Genomic DNA, 21131 nt, shown 5'->3' with positions numbered 1-21131 from the left:
GAGAGTTTAGTTAGTTAAAAGGATAGGCTTACTCGATGACTTATATGCAGTCGCCGACAAAACATTTTTGTTGTATTCCAAAAGTTAAAACTTTTGCCCATTCTTAATTGTGTATTTTTATTATTTTAATATTTTACATATTTGAGGTATGTTACAAAAACTCCCTTGATTTGTTGATTTTAAAACATAACATTTGAGAATGTTTTTTCTAGCATTTATTTGGCATCTTCAGAAAACATGTAAGTACTGTTTTTCAAAGCCACCAGCATGAATTCCGTGCAAACAATTTGTGCAATTTACTTTATTGCTCAAGAAAGCTTAAAACTGTAAATATTTTAGTAGTTTTCCTGGCGATTATAACGTTCAAAGCCATAATTTGTCATAAAAAATGTTAACATTTTTACATCTTTAATGTTTTTGTTCGGAAACACCTTCAATAGCACCATTTTGCGCTTTCAAATCCAAATTTTTCCGGGGGAGGACCCCCGGACCCCCGCTTTAGGCTTAGGGTCCATGAATGATAGGGCTGTTGTGTAATCTGGCACCACCACTACTGAAGTCCTGCGCACACCTATGGGTGTAGGTTTGGATAACATTTTGAGTGTGTTGATGTTATATATTCCTACTTTCATAGGGGTTTTCTTCTTATCGTTTGTATGTTTGGTTTCACTTGTAGCATTGCAGTATATAAGCCTTTTCTACTAATAAAAGAGTTACTAAGAATGGGTTAGGTTGCCAGTATATTTTTATTCTGAATTTATAATTATTTAATAATCATGTTTCTTCTGTCATCCTTTTAACTTTGTTTTGCTATTTAGATTTACTTAATATTATGTGTAATGAGTTTTTCCTATTATTTATTTAAATTTGAATATTGTATTATAATTATATATTACATTTTTATTAGATTGCAGATGTTACATAATGATTCTAGAACAAGGGACTTTGTCTAGGGTATTGTGTAAAAAGAGAGAGGCATAAGAGACCTGTAAGTGCAAGTGAGAAAGAAACAGTGATTCCCCAGTAAGAGAGAGACAAAAGCTGGGATTCCCCACTGGTCGTGGGAACTAAGTGATAACTGCTGTCTCACGATATGGGAGAGAGAGAGAATGTAAAGTCCCTGGTTCTATGTGTAGAAGACTGTTTTCAATGTGTGTTCTGTTTTCCTATTGGCTTATGATGTGTAGTGTGAACGAAGCGTGCGTGTGATTGGTCGGTGAGGGCATGTGACTTCTCCTCCCTGCGTGGAGGAGACGGTGTCATGAGTTCACCAGTCGCCTGTCGATCGCTGCCAGGCGAGAGCGCGTTCAGCGGCTCGTGTGTTTTCGTTGGGTACGACCACGTTTGAGGTCGCACTGATTTATTGTACTTACAGTAAGATTTTACTGAAGGACTTAAGCTACGTTTGTTTTTCGTTAATTCTCATCGCCCGAGCTGCGAGCAATGCTCGACAGGCGGATATACGTGTTGAATGAGTGAGCAATATATTGAAAGTGATTGGATTCGGTTGGTTCGTCTTTCGGTCAATAAAACTCGAATTGAAAAGGAAAGAAAATCTTTTTATTTCATTAAACAAAACGAAATACACTGGTTTCTTTTGGTTTGGACTTGCGCCTGTGTTCCACCAAAGTAAAGGCTTTGCTGTCAACAGCTCGGTCTTTGTCCTCTGAGTTCATGACGCAGCGCGATTCTGGCTGACTTGTAAGTAGGTCACACGGCTAGCAGCGGTTACCCATGTCGCTTGGTGAGACCACACGGTCTGCTGCCTTGTAGTTTGATAATTTTTTTAACACATGGCTATTGGTTGTTTCGTGATCATTGCTTGACTGCTGTTCCTTGATTTGGGTTAATTCATGCTTGATACCAGCAGTTTCTTCTCTATAATCTATGAGTAATGTTTTTAGGACAATGTTCTCAGGTTTCAGTTCGTCTACCTTTATGGTTAGAGATTTCACGAGCTTAACTAACTTATCCATACTTACAGGATCCGAGTTTGCTGGTTCGACACTGAACACTTCACACGTAAGTTGTTCATACAATCCCATCAGTTTAGAGGGAGTTTTTTTTTTTGTCGGAGACCTAAACATGATCTGATGAGATCTATTAGATGTAGAATCATCATTTAGGGTTGAAGGAAACCCCGAAAAGTTAGAATTATTTAAAAATTAAGTATTAATACTGAAGTGTTCACTGAATTAAAGTAAAATAACACCAAGTAAACACTGAAAAACATGGAGCGCATTCCCACACATCCATCGGCTTTGAACACATGGCGGAAACTGGACGCACATCGGCGGCTGGACACACGGCGGCGACTGATGGATTGGATTGTATAGACTCCGGATAGATGTAAATAAAGTAAATCAGGAAGTTATCAAGAAGGTGGAACAGTATGTTGTATTCAAATATGACGACGAATATTATCCTGATGTGATCACAAAGATAACTGAAGGAGGAGTGAGTATAAGTTCCATAAAAAAATCACTGAAGTCATGGAGATGGCCCACAATAAAGATGAAATGACATATCATTTTGATGACTTAATTGGAAGTATCCAATCTCCACAGGTGACAAATCATCATGGTTTCTTCTCTGTCCCTGGACTAGATCAATTTTGGGATGCATTTCTTCTATTCAAGACATCACCAAAGAAAGTGTACCAATACTAACATTTTAAAAAGATTTGTATTGTGATGTTAATCAGCATATTTCAAAATGTTGCTGTTCGGAAAGTTATTATATTTTGGTAAAGACAGGATTTGATATTTATTAAAGGTCATATAATGCTTCATAGCTAATAATACATTTATAAGTGTTGGTTTTCAGGGCTGGTGCAAAGATCCTCATCTTAAGGTAACAACACTTCAAAAAAATTTAATGTGATAATGTATGTATTGTTTCTTAAACTATCAACACCAGCATCTTCAGTGAAACCCACTTTAGACAATAAAAAATATAAAAAATTTAACTATTCCATGAAATACCATTTTAAAAGACAACATAAATTAATATATAAGAAAAATGGAGCTAAGCAACTAAGTAACCCCAAGTTACGGTACATTCAGATTTCGAAAAGTGGGTAAAAATTTAATGGAAAGTTTTTATTACATAGGTAGTCCATTCATACATACCAGTCAAGCAAATAAAAGTGTGGTAAAAAGGGATCTTTGCAAACAATGATTAAATTGATTAACATTATTAAATATCACATATGGATATTATAAAATATTTAGTTCCAATCGAGATAATTTATCAGTGCTGCTGCTGTAGGTTGAAGTGTTTCCTGTTACACTCCTCAGTCTCTCCTGATGACTGGGGGTAACTAGTGGATCTTTGGGTTTCAGAAGGAAAAATAATGATTTTCGTCCAGACATTAGTACCTCTGTTTTTATTTTACGTTTGATTATTTTCACATTATATTATATCAGTTGATTAACAAAAAAACATATACAACATGGATTTAAAATCACATTATTAAAAGATTGGGCCAGCCCTTATTAGACAATTAAATAGATCTTTAACATAATTTAAAATAAAATTTGTAACCATAAACTGAGACGCAGTAAACTTCTGGCTGTCTGATCTGAGCAATGACGTGGTTGGATGCTAGTCCGAAAAGGTTTTTAAAAACTGAAGGGCTGGTGGTTTGAAGGTTGCTGGACGAAGTGGAACAGCTGATGGGACGTCAGAGAGCCTTAGTTATCCGGCCCGTGGAGACTGATCTGGTCCTTGGAATGTGTCCGGTTCTTGTATCCTGGTCCGGTACTTGTACCCTGGTCCGGTACTTGTACCCTGGTCCGGTACTTGTACCCTGGTCCGGTACTTGTACCCTGTCTGTGTACAGATCCGAAACACATATGTTCAGGACTGATTCACAGACAGTTGGTGAAATAGGCAGAAAATGCCTTCTAGTCACGATGATGGTCGGGGAGTAAAGGTAGAAAAAAACTCACCAAACAGGGTGATGTCTTCCAGGATCTGCCCGGGTGTTAAGCACACGGACCCATCGCGGACGTTTCATTATTTAAAAAAATTAATTATTTATGATGACTATAACATGACTACTCCTACGAGGTAGAGCTACATGGACTGAATAAAGGCTAATCACTACTGTTGTGGGAATCATCCCTTGTCTAGTCGATCACATCTTAAAAGAAAAACGGTGAGGCGTCCTGATGACGTAGATGGGAAGTAGCCAGTCCAAAATCGCGGCGCGCGGTAAAGTTGGGGCGGCAGAGACTCGTAATTAAAAGGCGACATTAAAGAAAGAAAGGGGGGAGGCTTCAGCTTTCGAACCGAAAGGTTCCGAAGATTATCGAGGTGCTTGTCGAGAAACGCAGACTTCGATATCTCGAAGTTGGTGGTACCGGCCGATGTCAGCGCGACCTACTGAGGTGTGGCTGAACGGAGTAGAGGTAGACTCTCACTAGGCGACTGCTAGCAGCATGGGGCTTATGGAGCTGACTGAGCCAGCGCTCTGGTGGCCTGGGAAGGAACTACGGGGTACTGGTTACTGCGGGAGATGCCAGAGGGCAGGCGTTTAGCGGGCGTTCAAACACCCAGGGGAAGTGATTCACAAAACTACCACCAGGTGGCATAAGCATGTACTTTTGGGACTAGTGTCGTGGCCTTGGGGTCAGGCCGACCCTGGCCGGGGTTAGTGGCCGGTCAACGCTCTGGGCCAGTGTTCCCAGGAAAACTTGGAGAGGTGGGGTGTGTGGAGACTGCTGATGACAGTGGGAAAGGGGCTCTACTGAACCCGGAGGCGTGACTGAATGTTGGTGAAAATGGCTCACGTCAGGCGAGGTCTTAGAAGCAGCCTGCCCTGAGAGCTTGCAGGACATAGCAATTCTCGTCATAGATTGTACCGTACAGGAGACGTTAGTGCGCCAAGGCGGGAATAAACGGATACCAGTCTGACTCGCAAAATACTCGGAAAAAATCGGATCTAGGGCTGGGACAAATTGGGGAGACTGGTCTGACAAAGGTTGAATGGGAGTGTACGGGAGGAGGAACAAGTTTAAGTTCTTGCAGCAAAAGAATAACTATGACATTATTTAATTTAAAAAAAAAAAAATTAAATTTAAATTTGTGCCAAAAATACTAGTTGGCGGCACATTCCAATTAAGATAATTTATGGTGTCCAAGAGTTTACAGCCTTTCATCTTACTGTAATGTTATCTGGGGAAATTTTGGTAGTTCATTAGGCAGCAGATTGGTCGCGTACTTGGGCACATGGATCCGACTTACGGCTCCATCCCTGGGTCGCGACGTGGCCCGTGTGGGAGCTAGGCTTGATTCCCCATACACGGTGTTGAAACCTATCCTACCAGCTCGCACTCAGCAGCGGGCACGCTAATGTTTGATCAGACAGTGATGGCCAACATGCAACAGGCTCTGGTGCCATAACCATTTCAGTTAGGCCAATATAATTTTTCACAGCTTCCTTTAACATCTAAAAGCATTCCGTGAATGTTAAACAAAATCAAAGAGGGTCAAACTGGAGCCATTTGGTGAATTGACATGGACTCACCCTGTGCTGCCACAAAAAGACTTTTTTTAGTGTCTAACATTCAATGAAAGGGTTTAATTAATGTTGTGATAATTTGCTTATTCCTTATGTATCAGCTGACTTGGTATAAAATGTTTTTTCTGAGCATGAACATTGGAGTAATAATTTATTACATGAATGATTCACTCCTCCATTCCTTAAACTTGCTCCAGTTATTTGTCATAACAAGTTATGTGACATTGTCACTTATGTATTTGCACTTTATGATTATTGTTCTGTTAAGCATAGTTGTTGATGTTGCTGCAATTTTTTAGTATTTGAAGAATTTATATTATGAGTATGTTTTGAATTGCATAGGCCAACAATCAATTTTTAAGGCTTAGAAGAGAGGTTAATCTTGTACATACATTGTTTTGGAATTTTTAGAAACACATTATATATATGTATATGTGTATATATATATATCGCTGTGTGTGTGTGTGTGTGTGTTATTTTTTTTTGCAAAACTATGTATTGTTTACTCCAACAAAGCGTACAAAAAAAAATTAAAGACGAAACCTATTTTATTATTATCAAGATTTTAGTACCTGGAACTTAATAGGTAACACCTTATCAGAAAAATGTGGGGGGAAAAATTTTATTGGCTTAGTAATTATCAGAACTAAAACAAATCTACAAAGGCACTTCTACATTATATAAATTGAGACTATTAATTAAAAAACAAGATCACACTTTAACAAATATTAATATTGAAATTGGCAAAAAGAGTGGTGATAAACATTGCAAACAACAATTCAACATGTGTTTTTGTTCAAGAAAACAGTAGATCTGAGGGTGTAATGTAAATAATGTGCTGCTCTATTATTTTGTGTTAAGTATAAAGGGACATGATATCACATAAGATTATACTAGTTTGAATGTTGATACATTCATGTTATTTGCACTGGGATTTTATAATTAATTACTGCAGACCCACCAGATACTGCTTCAATCAATCTGTGCCAAAACTGAAGTTTACTCCTGTGCTAGTGAATTGCAATAACATCCCCACGCCAACTCGCTTTATGCCGCGCACCAATCACTGCCCACTGTACTCCATTGCAAGTGCGATCCAGTCCAAAATGGCAGTGGCATAGCTCACTCCGAGAAACTCACACATAATTTTATTTTATAGTTTTGGTACTGTTAAATCTGAGGGGAGGGGTTCGAGAGAATGATTAGTTTCTGGATCTGAGCTACTTTCCTGCCTCCCTTCTCCAAGAACTGCTTGATTGGCTTTAATTATGGGCATACCGTTTACGCTTCACTACATTACTTCACTAGTTATTATCCATAAGAGGATTGGAGGGAGGTTCACATGCCATTAAGCTCCAATGAAGTAACCTCCATTGTTGCTACCTTATCTGAGAACATGTACCCTGTCTGAATATTTGATAAATTTATGAACAGTAGTAAATCTGCATCCTACAAGTGACAAAATAAAAGTCTCTAAGTAAACACTCTAGGGTTTACCATTTTCATGAAAACCAACCAGATATTTTAACTGACTTGTTACTTCCTTAAAATTAGCCAAAATGTTGTCGTAGTACTGAAAAACAACCAGACTATGTTGCAATGATACAGCCGTCACATTAAACTACACAAATCACTGTTACACAACTGTGGGTTCAGCATCGACAATGTTGCTATCTCAACCACACTCAATGCTTTGTATTTACATGCAGAAACTTTCTCTTCAGACATGCAATGGTAATTCAATACGCAACCACAGAACAATCTGATGTTCAAAGACAGGAAGGCCGCCGACTCAACTACACTTTAATTGACGAGGAATTGCCTTGATACCCACCGCTTGGCTGTTCTCGGTGCGGAGATGTTCTCGCTCGCGAGCCAGGAGCCTATTCAAGGCTGCTTCCTTGTGCTGAAGCAGTTCCAACTGCACCTCCTTGTGGCTCGCCTCGGCCAGCCGGAGCTCCCGGGAACCGGCCAGAGCTGCCCCCTCCTCCTCGCACCGGCTCCTCTCCCCCTCCACCTGTGCCAGCTCTCGCTCAACTGCAACCAGCACCACCCGCGCACCTCGCTGACAAGCATCGCTCGCCAAACATGTTGTGTTCAAACTGGAACTTTGCACTTTCAACAATAACACAAATACTCACTATTTCACTTTCATTATAAAATCACTACATAGTATAAAACAAAGTCGCTTCCCGGTGTCTGTCTGTCCCTATGTATGCTTAGGTCTTTAAAACTACGCAACGGATTTTGATGTAGTTTTTTTTAATAGATAGAGTGATTCAAGAGGAAGGTTTATATGAATAATACATGCATAATATAGTAGAGAAACACTGATAATTTTAGAGGTTTCTAATGTGATGTCGTAAATAAACACATTTTTTTGCGCTTACATTGCAAATGCTGGCTGAACCCTACGAGATAGATCAAAATAATGTACGTACTACAGTATTGTACACCTTAAAAAGGTCTACAAAAATGTCCGCGATGGTATATGTCTATCTGTTAGGGATAACCCACAATAACCATTTTTTATCCTTTACTTTTTACGAGAAATAATGGCTTATTTACGAAGCGATTTTAAGCAATAAAGCATTAATCCTTATCCAATTAAGTACCTTAAATACATTGCGCATTTAATATAGATCAATATGGCCCTGTACAGCATGTAATTTAAATGAATATTTTCGAAGATATTACAGATTTAAAATGCAGGGACATAGCGGTTGCGGCCCGGGGGGGCCGGCGGCGCGTGCCTATAAATAGCGCGTCTAATGACAAAAAAGCTGTGAACGTTGTATATAAAGAAATTATGTAGTATATTTAGTATCAGCATTGCACCCGTGCGAAGTCGAGGCGGGTCATAATAGCACACACACTAAATACAACCATGTGTAGGACATGTGCCGCTGGGAGACGGGCAGCAGGACGAGTGGGTCGCAGTGTGTCGGCAGCATAACGCTTGCAACAGTCAGTGGTTGGGAACTTCTTCTCTCCATCTACCATCCCACTCCTCAGAGTGACACTTTTCATCATGTCCTGATGAGTCGTCACCGTAACTCACCCCACTGGCTGTCAAGACGATACACAAATTAACAGTATTTAATCAATTTCCACCACCTCCTTAAATTGGTGTACACACAGGCCCTCCGCAAAGGCTTGCTAATTTGAAGTTTCCATTACTCCGCTTATCTTATAATCTGCAGCCCCCTCATCACGCCTTACCTTTGGCAATAAAAAGAACATTTTTACTACAAAAGCAAGTTAACATACTCGAAAAGCTTCCTCGACATTTACAAGAAAAATGTTCTTGAAACAATAAATAAAAAGAGTTTTAGCCTCTTTTTCTCTTCTGTCAATGATAATTACGGTTATAATCAATAAAAATTATGGCAATAACTATAAATGTGTATTGTTTGGTACTTTTTTTTTATCTCTCCTTTAATTGTTTTATTTATTATCATGTGGAGATTGCTGACCGGCTGCAAAACCAGTTATGGATACAAATATTACAAGATAAGAATAAATATTTGTTTATTTAATTTGCTGTCATGGTTATTTCTGATGAGGAGCTTATTTGAAAGAAGGTGAAATAACAACAAAGTTATTTTTTTTTTTGCAGTTTGCTATGATCCTGAGGGGTACTGAGCTATTGCAAGTTGTTTTGTACTGGCATCGTCCACGCCATGTCTCTGGTCCGGTGCGTTGACTGCTGTGTCTGTGTGTGTGTGGATGGTTGTACCAACAGCGCAACAGCCATATTTTGAGTTATGTGTAATACCTTCAGGATTTTTATGTTTAGTAATAGTATGTTTGATATGTAATCAATATATGTACATGAAAATGAAGTAGGATGTTGGTGTCTATGTATGACATTGATAAACTTAGATGCCGTTCGACCAATTGCTATGAAAGTTGGCATATCAATTTTTTTTTCATAGAGAAGGTTTTTATGCTATCAATATTTTTGTAACTCGCATCAACTAAACCGTTCAACTGATCGCCAAGGTAAACAGAAAATCATAGGTCACAAGACATACAACAGTAATTGTGTGTCATTTATCTATGTCCACAAAACTGTCATATAGAGCTATCGAGTTTGCTTTAACACGCGGACAATATATCATCCTGTGATCACTCCAGGCAATGTTGGGTACTATAGCTATGAAAATTGGTATATTGAGATTTTTACTGTACTTAATCCTAAATAATAATAAATAGTGATTGTCACTGTGATTAATATTTAGTGAGCGAGTTTTAAACAATTTATAGATCCCAGATTACATACAAAACAACCATTAAGGATATATAGAGGTAAATAAATAAACCATTGTAGGAAAACATCAGCCAGGTTCTGCTAGTATATTACAATGCAGGTTTTGCTATTATCGTGAAAGGTCTTTACTCCAGCAGGCCACGGATCTGCACATTGTCATCCGGCTCCAAGCTACTACTAGCACTGATCTGTTGACCTTAGCCTCCAGATGGCAGCACTGTGCTCTAGGCATTGTTAGTTCGCTCAAAGCTAATGGCTCCTATATGTTAACTTCAGTAAAGTGTTACCTGTTGATTAGCAGGTTACTTATACTCAATGATTTTTTTGAAGAAAACCAATGCTCATCTTTAAAATTGCTTATTACAACTTCTTTTAAATGCTGTTGAATACTGTATATTAATTTTTCTTTGGTATTCCTAATAAAACTATACTGACATCAATAATCTGGCCAAATCACTCATCTGGCAGGGCCGCTGTCCCAAGCATGCTGGAGAAAACACATTTTACTGTAATATTTTGTGTTTGTACTTATGTGTGTTCATAAGCAGTGACACTAACACCAGCGTCCTCTCGGTCAGTGCTGACCACCGCCATCTCCCCCGTTCCTCTTCCACCTGCCGCGACTGTGCTCTCTCTGCACTCCTTGCAATGGCACGGCCCAGCACCTCCGCTCGTTGGGCGTGATGGTGTTTTCATCAGTCGCTCATTAACATAATTCTTGAAGTCATAAATGAGTTGTTTGTAATTGCTATTTTTCCCTTTGGAAGAAGGGGGAAAAAAAGTTGCAATTGGTATGAAATAGTTACCAACCAATAATTTGAGATTATATAATAATTGGTTCTACTGGTTTCATGCACTGTATTATTTGTTTGTTTTTATTTTATTTGTTTAAAATGTTGAAGTATTAATTTATAGTGAATTGAAAGTTTGTTAACATGATTAGATGATTAGTAGATTCAGTGTACAAATTTTCAGTTCTGATTTTTCATTCATCTTTAGTTTAAGGATAGTTTTAAAGAATTTCTGTGTGTACAGAAATGTATTATTTTTTTTAAATTGTGGTAATATAATGGTGCATTTTGAAATGATTTTACAAATTAGATTTCAGTTTGAATTAATGTGACATTTATATTTATTTTAATATTTCCCCAAATTCATGATGCACTGGATATTATCTTCTGAGGAATGTTTATCTGTGTGTGAGTCATACAAAATATTCATAGAAATTCACAAAAGTAAGTAAGTAAGTTTTTTTGTGTTTGGTCGTGTAGTTTTTCCATAAGACTACATTTTTCCAGGGAAGCTAAGTTTTCAAGAAAAGCCAGATTTTCCCAAAAAGTTTAGATCTTTGCAAGTGCAGGTGAAAAGTTGGTTAATATAGCTACATTATAATGCAGTAATAGCCTGAACTTACACGATAGATGGGACCAAGAGATAACTGTGCAAGTCAAATTTGCATTAACTTAGTCGGGATAATTACACATAAAAATTAGTGTGAACACACAGCTTTGCAACCTGTAGATACTAAAACATATTGATAATATGTTAACATAATGAGCTCTGTGTTAACTTCAATGTGAATAAGCCTTTAATATATTTTACCCCAGTTTCTCTAGACTTCAGTCCCCTCCCTGATACAGAGATTTTTTGTTCCAGTAAGAATTTAAAAACAGTGTTTTGTGGGATAGTCAAGCCAGATTTATAGTGGTCAAAAATAATTATTTTAAAGAATACATTTGCCCAACATGTAGGTACCACAATTTAGTTTTTACCTATTTATAATTAAAAATCCATATGATGTATCTGAACACTACAGACATCCCTTTAATTACCTTGAAAAGTGTGTTTCAAAATCCCTACTGGTTTCTGAGAAAAAAGTATTTTATTTGCATTTGAATATCAACATATTTATATTATTACAAAAACATTAACTAAGTGCTACGAAGTGTGTATTTGGTAATGGAGTTCAAAACGAATGTTGTTTTTTGTTCTACCTACCTTTGTTGTGATAATTTTGAGACAGGAGACATTCTTATTATTTGTAAATTGTTTATACGTGAATTTGAATTATTAAAATGTTATCATTACCGCTATGTTAATTATGAGTGTATCTGATTTAGTACGACTAGTATAGCGAGTGTACTTTATTAAGAATGGAAATAGTGAATATTACAAGTGGTAGTGTGTTTTGTGGTATATTGTGCACTGCCAGGTTGGCAACGCACATCCGGACATACAGTTCCGGGATGGAGGCTGGTGATACACGGCCAAACAAAGACTGGTGCGCAGTTTGTACATTGTAATCCCAAGGTTACTACATTGGCGACGAGGATGGGATTGGTTTCTTTGCGTGCATTACATCTCGTGTAATGTTCAGAAAGAATGTCGGGGTTTAAAGTTGAAAGTTTTACGCCCGGCGAGGACACGTGGGACTCGTATGTCGAAAGGCTGGAACAGCTTTTCATCGCAAACGGCGTGGGAGACAAGCCAGAGGATCAAGTTAAACGACGTGCAATCCTTATTTCGTCTGTAGGGAAACAAATGTATGAAGTGCTACGCAATCTGTGTGAGCCCAAGAAGCCATCGGAGCGCACCTACAGCGAGCTAGTCACTTTGTTGACGAGCCATTTTTCTCCACGGCCGTCTGTGATTGCCGAGCGTCACAACTTCCACAAGTGTGTCCAACAAGAACAGGACACAGTTTCAGATTTTGTGGTGAATTTAAGGAAATTAACGCGCTCTTGCAATTTTGGTACCTTCTTAGACGCCGCCTTGCGTGACCAGTTTGTGGTAGGGTTAAGGGACAGAAACATTACCCAGCGGCTTTACCTGGAAACCGATGACCTCACCTTCGAAAAGGCAGTAGGCATAGCAGTTCAGCATGAAGCGGCTGTGGGAAATGCAGCCCTTCATGTAAATGTGCCGAAAGTTGAAATTTCACACGGCTCGGCGGAACAGACCGAGCTACCAGTAAATGTACACGTGGTGAAAACACGTTCGCGGGAAGATGGCGTCAAAAACCAGGGCGGGCCTGGGTGTTTGTGCTGTGGAAATGTTACTCATTATGTGCGTGACTGCAAGTTCCGTAAGTACAAGTGTAATAATTGTAAACGTATAGGACATCTTAAACGAATGTGTCCGAACTTCATGTCGACTGATACAAAGGACCGGACCCGTCATAATTATGTTGTGCGTGAAGACCCTGATCGCCAAAGTGTACACACGTCGGACGAGGATTTTGCGTCTGTGTTCCATTTGTGTGGGTTGGCAGCCAGGTCACGACCTTGGGTTATGGAGGTGTCGGTGGGGGACGTGGTCCTGGATATGGAAATCGACAGTGGCGCGTCCATATCCGCTATTTCAGAAAGGCTGTATAGGATGCAGTTTTCAAAATACCCCTTGTCTCCGACACGGGTTAGTCTCAAGTCTTACACGAACGGTGTAATACACCCATGCGGGACAATTACAGTACTGGTGCAAGTGAAATCGAGCAAGCCCAAGAAGCTAGATTTGTTTGTAGTTCCAAATGGAGGCCCTCCACTTCTTGGCAGGGATTGGTACGATGCTTTAGAGCTGCCAAAACCGAGTCTCAACCATATCAGGGCCACTTCAGATGAGGACAGGTCAGTGCTGAGTGTCATTACCAAACAGTACCCTACCTTGTTCGATGACGGTTTGGGTACGTTCATTGGAAGTAAGGTGTCACTGCATGTACGTGAAGGGACAGCACCAGTCTTTTTACCTGCTAGGCCCCTGGCCTTTGCGCTTAAGAGTAAGGTTGATAAAGAGCTAGACAGGCTTCTGGGGTTAGGTGTACTTCATCCAGTGTCATTTAGTGAGTGGGCCACTCCAATCGTTCCCGTTGCAAAACGTGATGGTACGGTCCGTATTTGTGCTGATTTTAAGATCACAGTCAACCCTAACCTCATTGTGGAACATTATCCTTTACCGCGAGTTGATGAGTTGTTTTCCAAGCTGCAAGGGGGGATAGAGTTTTCTCAAATTGATCTTTCCCAGGCATTCCAGCAGTTGCAGGTTGATGAGAAGTCGCAGGAGCTGTGCACTATCAACACGCATAGGGGATTGTTTCGGTTTAGCAGACTCCCTTTTCGAATAGTGTCTTGCCCCGCTATTTTTCAACGCACAATGGAGCAAGTCCTACAGGGGTTAGAAGGTGTTGTGTGTTTTCAAGATGACATTTTGGTAACAGGCGCTACCAAGGAAATTCACTGGCGAAATCTTCATGGACTGTTACAACGTCTGCAGGACTCTGGTTTCAAGGTAAATAAAGCGAAATGTGCATTTTTCCGTTCATCAGTCTCTTTTCTGGGGCATAGGGTAGATAAGGAGGGGTTGCATACGAGTAATGACAAAGTCAAAGCAGTAGTAGATGCACCGCCACCTCGTAGTGTCAGCCAGTTGAGGGCGTGGCTAGGTCTGGTTAATTACTATGCCCGTTTTCTGCCTAACCTAGCCACGGTGTTGGCACCTTTACATGAGCTTTTGAAAAAGGGTCATAAGTGGGTTTGGGCACAAAGCTGTGATTCTGCCTTCAAAGAGTTAAAACAGCTGATAGTCTCCTCACATGTTGTCATACACTACAACCCGGATTTGCCAGTTCGTTTGGCATGCGATGCGTCCCCATATGGTGTGGGAGCAGTCCTAAGCCACATCCTACCCAGCGGGGAAGAGAAGCCAGTTGCATTTGCTTCTCGCACCTTGTCGTCTGCAGAGAGAGGGTATTCTCAGCTAGATAGAGAAGCCTTAGCAATTATATTTGGAGTTAAAAAGTTCTTTCAGTACTTGTACGGCCGAAGCTTTACCCTGATTACCGATCATCAACCATTAACACACATTCTAGGTAGCCATTGTGGTATTCCGCAGCTCGCTGCCAATAGGCTGCAGCGTTGGGCAGTGCTTCTTCAGGGTTTCGACTACACAGTTCAGTACGCCAAAGGTGACGCCAATTCGAATGCTGATGGCCTCTCTAGGTTACCACTTCCAAATGTTGAGCCTTCTTCAACCCAATTTTCATATTTGGATGTTGGAGTGTCAGAGTTTTTGCCAGTGACGCCTCAGGAAATCAGGCGAGAATCTGAAAGGGATGGAGTGTTAGGTAAAGTCATTAGGTGTCTTAGAGATGGTTGGGCCACGCAACTGTCCGACACGCTCAAACCGTTCTATGACAAAAGAAACGAACTTGCACTAGAAGGGGGCTGCGTTTTGTGGGGGCACCGGGTCGTCATTCCCCAAGCCTTGCAGGATCGAGTGTTGCAGGAGTTGCACACCAGTCACTTTGGTATATGCAAAATGAAAGCCTTGGCACGTTCGTATGTATGGTGGCATCGGATAGACAAGGATTTGGAGAGGGTAGTTTCTTCTTGTACCCCATGCTTCCAGAACAAGTCCTTGCCAGACAAGTCAATCCTGCTGCCGTGGGCGTGGCCCGACCGACCTTGGCAAAGAATTCATGTGGATATCGCCGGTCCATTCATGGGAAAGCATTTCCTAGTCCTTGTGGATAGCCATTCAAAATGGCCAGAAATCAGTGTTCTTCCCAGTATTACGTCGCATGCAGTGATAACACAGTTGCGTTGGTGGTTCGCTGTATACGGGTAGCCAGAACAGCTAGTTTCAGATAATGGTGTCCAGTTCTCGTCGGAAGAGTTCAATCGTTTTTGTAAACACAATGCCATAAGGCACACATTTTCACCTCCGTATCACCCTTCCTCAAACGGTCTGGCGGAAAACATGGTCAGAACCTTTAAAAACAAACTCAAGTCATTGGTTCACTCTAATGTTCCGCTCAACACAGCCTTACCCCGCTTCTTGTTCAGCTACAGAATAACCCCCCATACAGTCACGGGGGAGTCACCTAGCAGTTTAATGTTCGGTAGGGTTGTTCGTAACCGTTTGTCGTTACTAGCCCCGTCTGTAGCCACCACTGTTGCAACTCGCCAAATGGGTTCGGTGGTCTCACGTTCCGCCCTCAGGAACAGAGCTTTTGAGGTGAATGACAGTGTTGGGTTTACCGTTTATGCACGTGGGAAACAGAGTTGGGAGAAGGGGGTGGTCGTTGGCAAGTTGGGTCCACTCACGTACAGTGTGCAAGGGGCCAGCGGAGTCACCCATCGCCGCCACCTAGATCAGCTTCGCCCCCTTCCGCCGTTGTCGCAGATGGAGGCAAACACGGTCAGCAGCAACAACATGCGGGTCAGTGGTAGAGAAACACAGCTGCCACCCTGCCACCAAACGTCCTCAACTTCGGAGCCTACAGGCGGCAGGGCAGCACTGACAGAAAAGGAGCCACAGGAAAACGTGATGGAAAGTGCAGCTGGCAGTGTCCAAAATGAAGAAAGGAGTAGGTGTAGTGATGCGGAAAGCGGGTTTAAGGGGTTTGTGCTAGGGGAAGACAGTGTATTCGTGAGTGGTGATGCCAGTAGTCAACAACGATACCCCAAAAGGAACAGGGTCCCCAAAAAAATGATGAACCTGTGATGTGTGTGAACATACATTTCTAGTAGTACTCTTTGTCCATGTGTCGTTGTTTGTTTGTTCGCTACTATGGGTAGGAGAGGAGTGTGGTATATTGTGCGCTGCCAGGTTGGCAACGCACATCCGGACATACAGTTCCGGGATGGAGGCTGGTGATACACGGCCAAACAAAGACTGGTGCGCAGTTTGTACATTGTAATCCCAAGGTTACTACATGTTTGTAACTGTTAAGGCAATTTAATTTATAAATTTTAAGGTTTGTGTTTTTATTAGAATTTTTTATTGTTTTTTACTATGATGGATTTGTAGATTCGTTCCATTGTATTTCCTGTAGTCTGAAAGGCTACTGTTTCGTCTGAGGTTGTGAATCAGCTATCCGAATAGTGTTTCTTGGACGTTTTTGATTTGTGAGTTTAGTGGATTGAAGTATATATTTTTTGAATTTTTAGTAAATCATGGGGCTGTGAGTTTGAGTAATTAGTTTTTGACCCTAATTAGGCATAACTAGGGTAGAAAACAATCTTGGTCCCGGCAGTAACATACAAACTTTAAACACCACTGGCTACACTAAAACACAATGGCGGCAGCAGAGGCACTGCACAGGCTGCCTAGTATAACCTATAAATGGTAACTTCTCAGAAACCAGTAGGAATTTTAAAATGCTGTTTTCAGGGTAAATATAGGAACTTCTGAGGTGTTCAAAAACACATTTGAAATTTTATAGTTTTTTTTACAGAAAAGTCTCGAAACTTACAATTTACTAACACATTTATTTATATTCTGTTTATAATTTTTTTTATCAATAACAAAAAATATAATTCTGATTTGTGTTCAGTTGATTTTTCTAGCCATATTTTTTTCTTCTTTTAGGGCCTTTTTATAAATTATGCAAGGAATGCATGATCAAAATAATATAAACTATACAAGAAACAAAAATGCAACCAAAGCATCAGACTAGGTACTTTTTAAACTTCTTGCATTTTGGCAGGGATTTCCACAGTCCATATTTGATGTTTCTAAAAGTTCCACATCACGTATCCAAGTTAATATCTTGATCCTGATGGAATGATTCTGTGGAGCATGATGCTTGCCGTTTTAATTTAGTACGTCGAAAGATCCTGACCCGACAAAAAACTTGTGGTAGGTACCTACTACAAAAAAATAATGATCATAAGTTGAATACAAAATATATTTTCCTTTTTGTTTGTTGTTATAACTCAACTTTTTGTTATGTGCAGGATCTTTTGACGAGCTAAATTAAAACAGCAAGCATCATTACCACAGGATAAAAATTAACAAGATCATGTTAGGTTCAAGGGATAAATTTGGAAAAGTGATACATAACTTCTATCTTAAAGTGAAGTGTTCTGAAAATTTTAAAGATGCAGATATTTGCATATGCCACAATATTGCTTTATTAGGTATAGGTACATCACCTTTTTACTTATTTAACTTTTGTACATTGTAAAAAAAATACTCTCTTTAATAAAATTATTAATGAATTCATATGCTTTCATGACAAACATGAATCATCAAAACAGGCACGGGGAAGAAATTTATTTCCAATGTTCTACATTTTCAAGTTGTAGTGTTAGTGACATCTTGTAACTTTCATGCTTTTTAAAGACAGTGATTTTCTTGTTTTGGTTGTGTTGCGTCTGTTGTGTAGTTAATTCATAAATCCTAAAAATACCTATGTGGATATTTCTTTCTGATACGTTTGTAGTAGAACTAGAGGTGACTTCCTCAATTGGTAGCCTAAAATAAGTATTTGTTCAAATGGATTTTTAAATTTATTAAATTTTAATACGTGTCGTATTTAAGTGCATGACTTGTCCAATATCTTTCTTTAGCTGTACACAAATAAAAGGTTCTAAAATATGCACTTAATTAACTTTCAAAAAGCTGCAAGGCGCCGGCAAACTCACAAGAGCAACAGTTACCATAAATTATAACATGGCCTTTAATATCGTATTTCGCACAGACTATACCTTGCAATAAATGCACTCGCAGTGAATCCGCTTGAATTTCTACGTCTTGAAGGTTTCTGAGAAAATTGTCTAGAATTTGGCACATTTTTTGAAAAAACGTCTAATATGCTTGTTCAACAAACCACATTAAATATTATCACCATATAAAAGTAAAGATTATAACTTTCAGGACGTATACACAGTGTAGCCAAACCACAAAAGTTCAATACAAATTATAACCGAAAGACGTCGTGTTTGTTACACACATTTATCAAATTTTTATACTTCAAATAACCTTGCCACACCATTCGATCATTATAAGTTAAGCGCCAATTTCACAACTATCGTTTAAATGTTGTAAACAAGGTCTAACAACCAACACTTAAGTGTCGTTTAGTAACGAATTGTATTTAACCAAATATTTACTCTCATTTCAGGTGTATAACAAATGCTTAAATATAAACAAAGGTTTACGTTCGGTTAACTTAATAACAGTAATTTAGCAGACACCACAATTGCCCAACAATTGTACTTAAAAAAATTTGTTTAAAATTAAAAAATTATCCAAAAAAATTAAATTAAACTAACTGCAATTGTAAAAATAAAATAGAATTGACTTAAATTTTTATTTTTAAAAATAAAAAATGCACTTTTTTAGGTAGATAACCGAAAAATTTATTTAAAGATCCTCATTGCACTAATTTGTTATAACTATATATATATATATATATATATATATATATATATATATATATATATTACCGTCACCTGCGGTCTCGTGATCGTGACCTAGGGCGGTCCTAGTGGTTTTCAGTAGCTCTAAAGGAAATCTCCGGTGGGCGCCAGGTTAATTCGAGGATTAACCGAGGTGGTCGTGGGTTTTTATCCCTGCATGTTCCACTAGGATCGACGGCTGTTGATGGTGGGAGGGAGTCCCTGCTTCTAATACACACTGGCCCTAAACAGTATAGAAGACTGTTTCCTAACTGTTCAGGAGGCGTTTACGAAATAAAGAAAACGGTATTTAGGTGCTGGTTTTTAATTCCGCATCTCACATAGTGTGGATGGGTACATGTTACACAATTACACTTGACAAACTATACTGGCACTACACACACTCGCACTGAATAATTAATTACATGTTACGTTGCGGCACTTGCAAACAAGATCCCTACATTGGTTTGTGGGTCGTCGAAGAGTTAGGGTGGCCACTTCCATGATGTACTGGAACTAGCTTCGTGCCCGGACTCACCTGTGTGAGTCGCGGGCCCACGAAGGTAATATTAAAGGGCAAAGTCTTTAATATTGCAGTCGGCAGGCGTGTGCTCGACGAATTACATAATTTCTGTCCGCGGGAGTCAGCCTGGACCCTAAAGTGACTGCGTCGCGAACCGTTGTTGCGCGACGAGTAAAAATTAACGCGACCGGGTTAAGCCCTGCACCGGAAAAGTGCACGCGGGCACGTGGGGAGAGGAAAAAGAGGTTTTAATGAATTATGATATTTACCAGTATGAAGAATCAGGAGTACAAAAGTTGAAGTCTCCCCGCGGGATCAGACGTCCGCCCCGGCCCGTGAGTAAAACTCTACTGCCTCTTTGTCCCGGCATGGAAGGGGGGGGGGGGGGAAGCGTCATGACGCGCTGAACTTTCTAATGTGCCGTTATTCCAAATTTATAATTATAATTAGTCATTATTATTTCTAGAACCCTCGTATCTTAATGACATCTGTCTGAATTAGTTGGCGGAAGGCCTGTAATAATAATACATGCCGTCGTCCCGGTAACGGAGGCTGCGTTAGCGGGTGAGCCTAGTAGGGAAGTGGCTGGTGTACTGTTTGGTCCGGATGGGCGCCACGGTGGGTGTGGGTCGTCAGCCCCTGTGCAGCTCACTAGGCTCGCCGGCGGTGCGGAGTTCGCGATTCGGAAAACACTCACATATATCACTACTCACGTCTCACGTCTCGCGGTCTCATGTCTCCCGGGGTCTCACAGGGTCACACGTTCATTCTGGGTCGCATGCGGGCGAAGAATGGTTAGTGATGGTGACTGCACGGAGGAGGGGTGTGAGGGTGCATTCGGCCAGCGAGGGCTGGTGCTGGCGGGGTGGGGACCGGGCTTTACTGCCCATGGAGGTACGATGTCAAATGCCCCCCCCCCTTGGAGAAGCCCGGTCTTACCCCGCGCTCGGGCCCCCGCGGCGTGTTTGCACCCTCACTGCTGGCAGCAGGTCCAGGTGGGAGGCGCCTGTGAGAGCCGCTGCTGGTACGGTCTGCGCTCTGCTTCCCCCTGCATCCCTCGTGGTGTACCTGGGGCGGCATCTCCAGACGAGGGCCCCTGGGATGTTTCCCATGTGGTATGTCTCCAGGTAGCTGGGTGGCCGTCGTACTCGGCGGGGGTTTTCAGGTCGACCGTATCCTGCCCGACTACCCAGAGGTTGTGGGCAGTCATTGGTCTTTACTGTGGTTACCCCATATTCGGGTTGCCCCCGCGTTTGTTGCAGATGGCATGGACCCCTTTCCTGCTCTGGGTTTCCTACCGAGGGGCCCATCTGTGGGTCCATTGATGCAGCTGTTTCTCTTTCCGGGCCCATTTGGACTGATGATGACCGGTAGGGCACCCTCTCCCGCTCAGGGATACCTGGTGACATGTCTGCATTGTTGGTTTCAGCAGCCTGATAGCGCTGGGGACTCCCTGTTTTTCCACTGTTCGCGAGCCTCGGGCCTCACCATGGGCAGCTTTGGTTTTAGCCTCTTGGTCCAGGTGTTGTGGGCCGGTCTCCTGCATAGTCCTCCACGAAGGAGGGGTGCGGTGACTGTCGGTGTGGTCTGATGGGTGGTTCTTCATCCGGGTCGCTCACATACATTGTG

At 40.9% G+C, this 21131-nt stretch overlaps 1 protein-coding gene across 5 annotated transcripts in view; it reads right to left on the bottom strand.

Moving 5' to 3' along the window:
* LOC134535779 (myosin-2 heavy chain, non muscle-like) overlaps positions 1-18694 on the bottom strand; it is a 43286-nt gene extending 24592 nt beyond the window's left edge. For 2 of the 5 annotated variants that reach the window (XM_063375035.1, XM_063375036.1), the window contains exons 1-2: positions 18287-18690; positions 7362-7564 (exon numbers count right to left, since the gene is read on the bottom strand). In XM_063375035.1, coding sequence (XP_063231105.1) covers positions 7362-7564; positions 18287-18371 — 288 coding nt within the window. In that variant the 5' untranslated portion in view covers positions 18372-18690. Of the gene's footprint in view, positions 1-7361; positions 7565-18286 lie in introns of all 5 variants that reach the window. The other 3 variants (XM_063375037.1, XM_063375039.1, XM_063375038.1) reach the window with 3 other exon arrangements.
* Between the last annotated feature and the right edge of the window lie 2437 nt (positions 18695-21131).

This window comes from Bacillus rossius, chromosome 10, assembly GCF_032445375.1.
Source record: "Bacillus rossius redtenbacheri isolate Brsri chromosome 10, Brsri_v3, whole genome shotgun sequence".
Taxonomy (NCBI): Eukaryota; Metazoa; Arthropoda; class Insecta; order Phasmatodea; family Bacillidae; genus Bacillus; species Bacillus rossius.
Note: the sequence above shows the minus strand (reverse complement) of the source record. Positions and strands in the feature narration are given on the sequence as shown.